Below are 12,197 nucleotides of genomic sequence, written 5' to 3'. Positions count from 1 at the left end.
TCTGCTGGCTAGCTTCCATTTGTTGTTGGTAGTCGGCTATGATTTTACTGCAGACTACTTGGCTATGGTTTGGGATAGATTCAGAACAGATCTAGTAGCTCAAAACTGGGTATCCATGAGGCGCTGTGGGCCATCAGCAGCAGCATTGTAATTCCACCACAATCTGTAACCTCATGGCCCGGCATATCCCTCACTCTACCATTACCATCAAGCCAGGGGACCAACCCTGGTTCAATGAGGAGTGTAGAAGAGAATGCCAGGAGCAGCACCAGGCATACCTGAAAATGAGGTGCCAACATGGTGAAGCTGCAGCACAGGAGTACATGCATGCTAAACAGCAGAAGCAGCATGTTATAGAGAGAGCTAAGCGATCCCACAACCCACGGATCAGATCAAAGCTCTGCAGTCCTGCCACATCCAGTTGTGAATGGTGGTGGACCATTAAACAACTAACGGGAGGGGAAGGTTCCATGAATATCCCCATCCTCAATGATGGTGGAGCCCAGCACGTGAGTGCAAAAGACAAGGCTGAAGCATTCGCAACCATCTTCAGTCAAAGTGCCGAGTGGATGATCCATATCGGCCTACTCCTGAGGTCCCCACCATCACAGAAGCCAGTCTTCAGCCAATTCGATTCACTCCGCGTGATATCAAGAAACGGCTGCGCGCACTGGATACAGCAAAGGCTATAGGCCCGAACAACATCCCGGCTATCGTACTGAAGACTTGTGCTCCAGAACTAGCTGCGCCTCTAGCCAAGCTGTTCCAGTACAGTTACAACACTGACATCAACCCGAAAAAGTGAAAAATTGCGCAAGTACATTCTGTCCACAAAAAGCAAGACAAATCCAATCCAACCAATTACTGTGCTATCAGCCAATCTCAATTATCAGCAAAGTGATGGAAGGTGTCATCGACAATGCTATTAAGCGGCACTTACTCACCAATAACCTGCTTACTGATGCTCAGTTCGGGTTCTGCAAGGACCACTCAGCTCCAGACCTCATTACAGCCTTGGTCCAAACATGGACAAAAGAGCTGAATTCCAGAGGTGAGGTGAGACTACCCTTGACATCAAGGCAGCATTTGACCAAGTCTGGCATCAAGGAGCCTTAGTAAAATTGAAGTCAATGAGAATCAGGGGGAAAGCTCTCCACTGGCTGGAGTCAGACCTAACACAAAGGAAGATGGTTGTGGTTGTTGGAGGCCAATCATCTCAGCCCCAGGACATCGCTGCAGGAGTTCCTCAGGCAGTGTCCTAATCCCAAACATCTTCAGCTGCTTCATCAATGACCTTCCCTCCATCATAAGGTCAAAAGTGGAGATCTTTCCTGATGACTGCACAGTGTGCAGTTCCATTTGCAACTCCTCAGATAATGAAGCAGTCCATGCCCGCATGCAGCAAGACCTGGACAACATTCAGGCCTGGGCTGATAAGTGGCAAGTAACTTTCGCGCCGCACAAGTGCCAGGCAATGATCATCTCCAACGAGAGAGTCTAACCACCTCCTCTTGATATTCAACGGCATTACCATGATTGAATCCCCCACCATCAACGTCCTGGGAGTCACCATTGACTAGAAACTTAACTGGACCAGCCACAGAAATACTGTGGCTACAGGTCATTGGTTGGGTATTCTGTGGTAAGTGACTCGCCTCCTGACTCCCCAAAGCCTTTCCAGCATCTACAAGGCACAAGTCAGGAGTGTGATAGAATACTCTCCACTTGCCTGGATGAGTGCAGCTCCAACAACACTCAAGAAGCTCGACACCATCCAGGACAAAGCAGCCCACTTGATTGGGACCCCATCCACCACCTTAAACATTCACTCCCTCCACCACCGGCGTACCGTGGCAGCAATGTGTACCACCTACAAGATGCACTGCAGCAACTCACCAAGGCTTCTTCGGCAGCACCTCCCAAACCCGCGACCTCTACCACCTAGAAGGACAAGGTTTGCAGGCGCATGGGAGCACCACTACCTGCAAGTTCCCCTCCAGGTCACACACCATCCTGACTTGGAAATATATCGCCATTCCTTCATTGTCGCTGTGTCAAAATCCTGGAACTCCCTCCCTAACAGTACTGTGGGAGTACCTTCATCACACAGACTGCAGCAGTTCAAGAAGGTGGCTCACCACCACCTTCTCAAGGGCAATTATGGATGGGCAATAAATACTGGCCTTGCCAGCACCTCCCATACCCTGTGAATGAATTAAAAAATGTTTTTAAAAATTGGACCTGTGTACCGAACAGCTTGTTTCTGTGCTGTAAATGTAATACTTTGTAAAATCGTGGGAGATCGGCTGCCGATTTGTTATCCTCCGTTTTACACTATCTGACAAAGTCAGTATTACCCTTATTGTGTGAAAGGCTTTGAAGCATTTCAATGGATAAGGCGTTGTATAAATGCAAGTGTTAATATTGAGATGCTCCAATTCTATCAGTGCTCTGTAGTAAATTGCAGCTCATCAGAATAACTAACACAATCTTTGTGTATTTCGTTACAGTTTATCTTTGACCTCATGGTGTGTGGAAAGCTCAACAGAAACAAGGTCATCGAAGAGTTTGTACTGCACTCACCCGCCCCCATGGACACTGCCATCAAGCTCTCCCGTGCTTTTGGCACCACAGCTCTGAAGGAAAAAGAGCGATCCATGGAGCTGCTGGAAGCGGCCAAGTACTGTGAAAACATGGCTACCGAGCTCCTTACCGTGGCATCTGGTTGCAGAAGCGCCGGCTTCCTGCTCCGTGCCGTGGACCACCGTGGCAGTACAATGCTGGACTCCTTAATAGAATGCGAACAGAAGGATGTGGTGGCTCACCCAGCGGTGCAGAAGTACCTTACCGAAGTCTGGTACGGGAACTTGAAATGGGCCCACTGGAAACTCGTACTTTTGTTCTTTACCTTCCTCATCTGCCCCCCCATCTGGCTGATGTTCTCCATTCCGCTTAAGCACCGGTTCAACAGGATTCCCATAATGAAATTCATGAGCCATTTGGTGTCTCATATCTTTCTCCTGGTGTTATTTATATTAACCATAGTCTATCCCCCGCTTAGCCCAATATATGAAGGGCGGATGCTGCCCTGCTGGAATGAATGGCTCCTGTTAGCTTGGCTTTCAGGAATGTTGGTCTCGGAGCTGACCCACCCAGGGGAGAGAGCAGGACTAGCCTGGATTCGGGTTTTCATCCTGGGATTCTCAGCCATTGCCGTCTTCTGTCACCTACTTGCATTTGCTTTTCGGGACCACGACCGCCTGCACTGCTTCTTTGCCCGAAACATTTCCCTTGCAGTGGCCATGACTCTTTGCTTTGTGCAGTTTCTGGAGTTCCTAACATTCCACCACCTCTTCGGCCCCTGGGCTATCATTATCCGAGACCTGATGAAGGACCTCGCCAGGTTTGCTGTCATTCTTGCCCTCTTTCACGTAGCCTTCACCATGCAACTTGCAGCCGTTTACCAACCTGTATACCCTGTCCCGCTGGTCAACCCATCTGCTAGAAACAAATCGGGTTCTGAAGGGGAGTATTATGACATTCAAGACCCTTTGGATATTACCATCTTACTCTTTTTTGCTCTGTTTGGTATGGTAGATCCAGACTCCTTGCCTCCATTGTATCGGACACCTACTTTTACCCAATTCATTGTCAAGTTTGTGTTTGGAATGTATCTTGTCATGACCCTGATTGTCCTGATTAACTTGCTGATTGCCATGATGAGTGACACCTACCAGCGGATCCAGGCGCAGTCAGACACCGAGTGGAAGTTTGGGAGGGCCATGCTGATCCGTGACATGATCAGGAAATCAGGGACCCCTTCTCCATTCAACCTGTGCACCAATCTTTTCTACTACATCAAAATGCTGTGCAAACATAGAGGTAAGTCAATGGCTTTCATTAGATGGGGTAAATTGAGTGGGTGGTCCTACCTGCCTTCATGTGTAACATCAGCCAGGGTTCCTGCTCCTGATCATACCCACTGACCTAGGATAGAGAAAGGGAACATCAGCCAGGGTTCCTGCTCCCGATCACCACCCACTGACCCACAGATAGAGCAATGGCACATCAGCCAGGGTTCCTGCTCCTGATCACCACCCACTGACCCACAGATAGAGCAATGGAACATCAGCCAGGGTTCCTGCTCCTGATCACTAGCCACTGACCCACGGGTAGAGGGATGGAACATCAGCCAGGGTTCCTGCTCCTGATCACCACCCACTGACCCACAGATAGAGCAATGGCACATCAGCCAGGGTTCCTGCTCCTGATCACCACCCACTGACCCACAGATAGAGCGATGGAACATCAGCCAGGGTTCCTGCTCCTGATCACCACCCACTGACCCACAGATAGAGCGATGGAACATCAGCCAGGGTTCCTGCTCCTGATCACCACTCACTGACCCACGGGTAGAGGGATGGAACATCAGCCAGGGTTCCTGCTCCTGATCACCACTCACTGACCCACGGGTAGAGGGATGGAACATCAGTCAGGGTTCCTGCACTTTATAAATGATGATCTAGTCTCGGCCTCAATAGCGGTGAAGCATCCCATGGTATAATAGTCATCAGTGTGAAAACCTTTCTTCTCCCCTCCTCCTTGGTTCTTCCAGTGAGAATCCTCAATCTCTGTCCCCTTGTTCCTCTTTCACCCACCAGTACAAACAATCTTCCACTAATTACCCAGAGTAAAGTCCCCAGGTTACACTCACCCCCTTTACTGGCTGCTCCTCTCTCGGCACCGCTGCCACTTGCTATTTTGCTGCTGCTCTTGGCCTTGCAGGAAATGCTGGGTCCCACACTCATCCCCAACCCCCAGACCCCTTTCTCCCTGCCTGAGCCCCAATTACCCCCAGCCACAAGTGCCTCTCACCTCCCACCCAAGCCCCAATCCCTGGCCTTCCATTCTGTCCCCAAATTCCTCAATCTCCTCTTTCCCCCGGCCTGAGTCCCCATACACCCGACTTCAATACTACAGTCTTCAGATTTCCCCAGCCCATTAATCCCCCAATCTAGTCCTCAGGCTCCCTCTCCTCACCCCCGCCAAGCCCAATCCTAGTCCCCCAACCCCCAATCTCCATCTCTCTCTGAGCCCAATCCCTCAACCCCCCCATTTCTCAGTCTTCCTCTCTCCCACGAGCCCTCAATCCTGACCCCCTGTCCTCTCTCTCCTCCTAAGACCCAATCCTCAGACTCCCAGCCACCTGTCCTTCCCCTCCCCAAGCTCTAAATACTCAACCAAATAACTTGTCACCCTATCTCCCCCGAGCCCCAATACCCTTCCCCCTAGTCTCCATTTAAGCAGCCCAACCCCACCACTCTCCCCAGTCTGGCTCACTGGCTATTTCTCCATCAGCGGATCCTGTTTCCAGAGGTCGTCCCTACCCGCCAGAAATGACCTCATTAACCCCCACCAATATTCGTCAATGAGACTCGAGGCGGGCACCAGTGGGGTGATGTCACCGAGCTGCAGGCAGTTTCTCTGCGGTGGCAGGCGGCAACATCACAGGGCAGGGGGTGGGCCTGCTGTTCTGGCAGGAAGTTTAAAGGGCCTCCTTGTCACTGGGTGCATGGGCTGCAGTAGCGGGGAAATTCTACCCTTCTCCCAGGCTGCAAGTAGCAGTGCCCGGGAGATTCCTCATAATTTCCAGGAGACTCTAAGCAATCCGAGACGGCTGGCAATCCTAGCTCCCCATCGTGGTCCCATTGATCGAGGCCATGTAGGCACCTCCAGACCTGGGAGGCCCCTGATATTCCTGCCCCTACTGCCAGGGCTAGGCTCAGCTAGGCCCAGGCAGGGCATAGGCCTGCATGAGGGCAGCCCCAGGCCATTTAAACGGCCCAGGTCAGGAATTTTAAGTGCTCCTGGGGCTGGACGGGTGCAGTACATTTTTGTTTAGTTCTCAGGGAGAGGGGAGGACAACAAAATTATCCCTTATAATTCCCAAAAAAATGAGCAAGTCATGAAGGAATTTAGGTGACATTTGATATTGATATTAAGTAGCTAAACAAGTTGGACTAACCATATGAATGATTAAGTCACAGAGCCTAATTAGTGGTGATATTTATTGTATTACATGTCTGGATTTATTTCTAACACTTGGACAAGGTTTTCAGTTGGTGACACTTTATCATTATGATGCCAGATATAACTTTAATTTGTAGTTATTCCCCACAAAAGCTTACTTTAAACAATATAAGCTCGGGAATGATGGTGAATGACATTATTGTATGACCACTTAACATATTTGCATCAAGTTTCTCTCTGTAGTTTTAATGGAGGCAATAGATAGTTGTATGATAACATCATGAATAGTCATTTTAATGCTATAAGGGGGGGAGGAAACCGTGGGAAATAGAATCGTTGAAATTTTAGTACAGAAGGGAACTCATCATGCCTTTGCTGGTGCCGACTCCAGATTGGAGCCATCTGACTTATATATTGCCATTGAGCTGGCCAAATATTTCAAGACTGAAAAAAGTTGAGTCAGTGTTGTATGCCCATGTCAGTCAGATTCAGTAAGGACTTTGTATCTTGTTTTGTTTATGCCTTGCATGTAAAATTAAACTGTATGAGGAAAATGCACTGAAAATGTGTTCAATATTTGCATCTGTGGAGGGTCCAGAGGAGATTTACCAGAATGGTACCAGGGATAACGGAATACAGAGACTAGAGAAACTGGGATTGTTCTCCTTAGAGCAAAGAAGGTTAAGGAGAGATTTAATAGAGGTGTCCAAAATTATGAAGGGTTTTGATCAGGTAGATAGGGAGACACTTTCCACTGGCAGTACAGTCATAAACCAGAGGACACAGATTTTAGAAAATTGGCAAAAAAGCCAATCAGGAGAATTTTTTTACTCAGCGAATCTGGAATGAATTGTCTGAAAGGGTGGTGGAAGCAGATTCAATAGTAACTTGCAAAAGGGAATTGTATATCTACTTGAAGGGGAAAAATTTGCAGGGCTATGGGAAAGGAGTAGGGACTAATTAGGAGCTCTTTCAGAGAGCCGGCACAGGTACGATGGGCTGAATGGCCTCGTTCTGTGCTGTATTATTCTGTAATCGGATTGGGGAAATTCTAGTTTATGCTCCTGCCAGCTGGAGGCAGGACACGAACCAATTAAGAACATAGGAAAAAATCAGGGATCCACATGAACATTTGCCAGCTCAGAGCATATCACTCTGATACATTGATGCCACCCTAACGGGAGGGCTAATGTACTAGGTGGATGAGTTTTATTGAACAGAATTAACCAATTCTCCTGTGACGCACGATTGAGAACTTTAAATAGGGGAATATGTAATGTTCCAGTCTCAGTGGTAATTATGTGCACCGCAGGCTGAAAATTGGGTTCCGTACAAGAGAATTTCAAAATGTTATGACAAATCATTTGCAAGGTTTCTATTTTTTTTAATGTTTGATGTTTGTGGAAGTTTAAATGATGGTTTGTTATGTTTTTCAGTTTTTATGCTTGTATGTTTCCTTAGGTTCAGCACCACAGCTCTCCGAGCCAGGGTATTTCTTTACCTGTCCAATATCTAGCTAAACGTAGTGAGACCCAAGGGTCAGGCGGACAGCCGTTGTCACTTATTAGAATGCATCACATGCTGCCACATGGCCTCTATCAAAGCAAGGCTGAGCCAATAAACCACTAGACAAATTTATTGAGCCTTAAGCAGGCAACTGAACATCCTCAATAAAAACAGTGGGGCTGAAATGTCTGGGGTCAACGAGGCCTGTTGAATGGGCACTTCACCTGGGAGTGGGCCGGAATCTGGAAGGTAGAACCTGGTTGAGTCCCTTGGAACAGCCCCAAAAAGTTCTAAAGACAAAGGTGACATGAATCAGTCATTCATGAAAGAAAGACATAAAATAATACTGAGCGGCCTACCATTTGCTTTCCTAATTGCTTGCTGTGCCTGCATGTTAACTTTCTGTTATTCATGTACATGGACACCCAGGTCCCTCTGAGTGCAAACATTTCCCAGTCTCTCACCATTTAAAAAATATTCTGCTTTTTTGTTTTTCCTACCAAAGTGGATAAATTAACACTTCCCCACATTGTATTCCATTTTCCACGTTCCTGCCCATTCAGTCAACCTGTCTATATCTCTCTTTGTATCATCAGTAAACTTGGATACGTTACACTCAGTCGCTTCATCTAAGTCATTAATATAGATTGTAAATAGCTGAGGCCCAAACACTGATCCTTGCGGTACCCCGCTAGTTACAGACTGCCAACCCGAGAAAAGTCTACTCAATCTCTCCTCATAGGGCAATCCCCTCATCCCAGGAACCAGTCTAGTGAACCTTTGTTGCACTCCCTCTAAGGCAAGTAGGTCTTTCCTTAGGCAAGGAGACCAGAACTGTACACAGTACTCCAGGTGTGGCCTCACCAATGCCCTATATAATTGTAGTAAGACTTCTTCACACTTATACTCTAATCCCTTTGTAACAAAAGTCCCGTTTATTCCTACTCTCTGTTTTCTGTTCATTAACCAATCCTCAATCCATGCTAAAATCTTACCTCCAAACCCATGAGTCCTAATTTTGTGTAATAACCTCTTCTGTGGCACCTTATCGAATGCTTTTTGAAAATCCAAATACACCACATCCATTGGTCCCCCCTTATCCATCCTACTAGTTACATCTTCAAAAAACTCTTAACAGATTTGTCAAACACGATTTCCCTTTCATAAAACCATGTTGACTCTGCCTAAACATATTATGATTTTCTAAGTTCCATTACCATGTCCCCAATAATAGATTCTAGCATTTTGCCCATTACTGATGTCAGGCTAACTGGCCTATAGTTCCCCATTTTTTCTCTTCCTCCTTTCTTAAATAGCGAGGTTATGTTTGCTACCTTCCAATCCTTGGGGACTGTTCTAGAATCTATGGAATTCTGGAAGATTAATACCAGTGCATCCACTATCTCTGCAGCTACCTCTTTTAAAACCCTAGGATGCAGGTAGTCAGGTCCAGGGGATTTGTCACCACTTAGTCCCATTAATTTCTCCAGTACTATGTCTTTACTTATACTGATTTCTTTAAGTTCCTCATTCTCTCTAGACCCTTGGTTCCCCATTATTCCTGGAATGTTTTTTGTGTCTTCTACCGTGAAGACAGATACAAAGTATTTGTTTAATGTCTCTGCCATTTCCTTATTGCCCATTATAATTTCTGCTGTCTCTGCCTCTAATGGACCCACATTTACTTTTACTAATCTCTTCCTATTTACATACCTATAGAAACATGGTTAAACTGTCTTGGAACAGCCCCAAAAAGTTCTAAAGACAAAGGTGACATGAATCAGTCATTCATGAAAGAAAGACATGAAATAATACTGAGCGGCCTACGGGTGGCGCTGTCCAGGGAGAGTATAAATTCTCGGGCACAGGCCCAGCTTGCGCAGGACATTCTTAACAGAAACTAGTGAAGGACACAACTAGACTTCCGTGTTGTAAAACAGTTGATTAAAGCTTTGTTTAATGCTTAGACCAAGTGCCCAGTAGTTTTGTTACGTCAAAAGGTAAAGACACAATAGATTGCCTTCTTTCTGAAGGCCCAGAAGGGTCCTGATTCTTCAATTTTGAGTTCCCGAATTCAAAATCCACCAGTGAAACAGGATGGACGCCACTGAAGCATCTTTATTGGGCTCAGTTGCTTGTCTTAAAGATGCTAATGTAGCCCTCCCCACAATTTGGGACAGGGTCTACATCTTTCTCAGTGGCTGGCCGGGTGTCCCACTTTGTTGCCTTTCTGCCAGCAGAGTAGGCCTCCTATAACTTCAGGGCCCTATATTTACAATAATTATAAACTTTATCAATCGCCTTGGATTCTTAAACAACAAAGGTGTTTCCACCATGTGCTAACTCTCAGCATAAAACTGACTCTTGAAACACAGGTTTTATTTTTTAACTTGCATAACTGTGAACTACCATGGATTCACTGACCTGCCCCTTAGTTCTCATGGCTTCAGACTGACTACTGCCTTCATGCAACACCACCTCAAATATAACTCCAAATTCTTTTGCAGATATTCCCAGAGCAAAAGGACGTTAATAATCGTATTTCTCAATGCTAGGTTAGGTGGCCATTCATTTACATTCTGATTGGCATTTGTCCCCAGAATTACAGCTGCCAAATAACTCCACAAGCTGCTTGTATTTGAATTTAATGGCTTGACCCATTGATATGTTCCAAGACCTGTTGGACAACGGGTCCCCAGTCAATGACAAGGGCAGCAGTCGACCTTACGCATATCAAGCCCTTCCTGAACAGCCCTTCCTCAGCTTGTCCTGAGCTATGTGTAGATCAGCCAGTCTGGAACGTGTATCTCTGCAGCCTGCAGACACAGATAGCAGCAGTCAATTTTAATTGCGTTTGTGTTATAATCAGCAAGAAAGGATCCAAAAAAAACCTTCATCAAGGTCTAAAACCCTAAATGTTTCTTGTAGAGTGTAAAAAAAATCAAAAAATAAATCCGCATTGGAGATTCCCAACATAATGAAACATTAAGGATCCTTCACTCCCAAAGTGGGAATTTTAGATGAAGGAGGGACCACTTAACCTAACAAAACTGTCAATTTTTGGTTGACTTCAACCCGAACTCCCTGCCATCTCACTGCATCCCTTGATCTACGCTCTTTCTCCAGAAACATACAAGTTGTTCCATCTATCCTTACTTTTTCAAAGCCCATCCTTGGTAACTTAATAGCCCCAATTTAAACTGTGGGGGCCAAAGCAGGTGGCAAACTGTCCGACCCCCCCCACCACCCCCCCCCGCCCGCAGCGAGTCCCGGTGGATTTTAACTCTCGAGCTTCATTTAAATGATGAAAGGTTGACTCCTCCCTGAACTCGGCCGGAATGCCGAGGAGGCCAGTGGGCAGGAGTGGGAGTGCGGGCGGCAGGAGGATGCAACGGGGGACCAGAGGGTTGGCCCCTGGCATATTATGTAGGTGTTGGGGGAGGGGGGAGGGGGGAGGAGCGTGTCCTGAGGCGGGAGGGGGAGGGAAGCAGAAGATTCCCGAAGTTTCCTTGTGGGGCCCGGAGTAGCACCTGCTAGACTCACAAGGAAACCTTCAGAAAATTTAAAATGATAAATTAGCTGAGCCTCTTCTGGCCACGATGCTGCCAGACTTAAAGGCGAACTTGCAGGTGGTGGTGTTCACATGCATCTGCTATACTGGTCGTTCTAGGTGGAAGAGGTCGCGGGTTTGGGAGATGCTGCCGAAGAAGGCTTGGCGAGTTGCTGCAGTGCATCTTGTAGATGGTACACACTGCAGCCACGGTAACCCGGTGGTGGAGGGAGTGAATGTTTAACGTGGTGGATGAGGTGCCAATCAAGCGGACTGCTTTGTCCTGAATGGTGTTGAGCTTCTTGAGTGTTGTTGGAGCTGCACTCATCCAGGCAAGTTGAGAGAATTCTTGTGAATGACTTGTGCCTTGTAGATGGTGGAAAGGCTTTGGGGAGTCAGGAGGTGAGTCACTCGCTGCCCAGCCTCTGACCTGCTCTTGTTGCCACAGTATTTATGTGGCTGGTCCAGTTAAGTTTCTGGTCAATGGTGACCCCCAGGATGTTGATGGTGGGGAATTCAGCCATGGTAATGCCGTTGAATGTCAAAGGGAGGTGGTTAGACTCTCGCTTGTTGGAGATAGTCATTGCCTGGCACTACTGTGGCGCGAATGTTACCTGCCACTTATCAGCCCAAGCCTGAACGTCGTCCAGGACTTGTTGCATGCGGGTGTGGACTGCTTCATTATCTGAGGAGTTGTGAATGGCACTGAACACTGTGCAGTCATCAGTGAACATCCCCATTTCTGACCTTATGTTGGAGGGAAGGTCATTGCTGAAGCAGCTGAAGACACTGCCCTGAGGAATTCCTGCAGTGATGTCCTGGGGCTGTGATGATTGACCTTCAACCACCATAACCATCTTCCTTTGTGCTAGATATGACTCCAGCTAGTGGAGCATTTTCCCCCCGATTCCCATTGACTTCAGTTTTACTAGGGCTCCTTGATGTCACACTCAGTCAAATGCTACCTTGATGTCAAGGGCAGTCACTCTCACCGCATCTTTGGAGTTCAGCTCCATTGTCCATGTTTGGACCAAGGCTGTAATGAGGTTGGGAGCTGAGTGGTCTTGGCGGAACCCAAACTGGGCATCAGTGAGCAGGTTATTGGTGAGTA

The 12,197-nt window shown here is 47.2% G+C and overlaps 1 protein-coding gene across 2 annotated transcripts in view; it reads left to right on the top strand.

Annotated features, from left to right (window-relative positions):
• Positions 1 to 12,197, top strand: part of trpn1 (transient receptor potential cation channel, subfamily N, member 1) — a 349,847-nt gene that overhangs the window by 314,239 nt on the left and 23,411 nt on the right. For both annotated transcript variants that reach the window (XM_085992435.1, XM_085992434.1), the window contains exon 26: positions 2,511 to 3,882. In XM_085992435.1, coding sequence (XP_085848561.1) covers positions 2,511 to 3,882 — 1,372 coding nt within the window. The remainder of the gene's footprint in view (positions 1 to 2,510; positions 3,883 to 12,197) is intronic.

This window comes from Somniosus microcephalus, chromosome 7 (genome assembly GCF_052327205.1).
Source record: "Somniosus microcephalus isolate GS21.2 chromosome 7, FLI_Smic_1.0, whole genome shotgun sequence".
Lineage (NCBI taxonomy): Eukaryota > Metazoa > Chordata > Chondrichthyes > Squaliformes > Somniosidae > Somniosus > Somniosus microcephalus.
The sequence above is the reverse complement of the archived record's forward strand: the minus strand, read 5'-3'. Positions and strand labels throughout refer to the sequence as shown.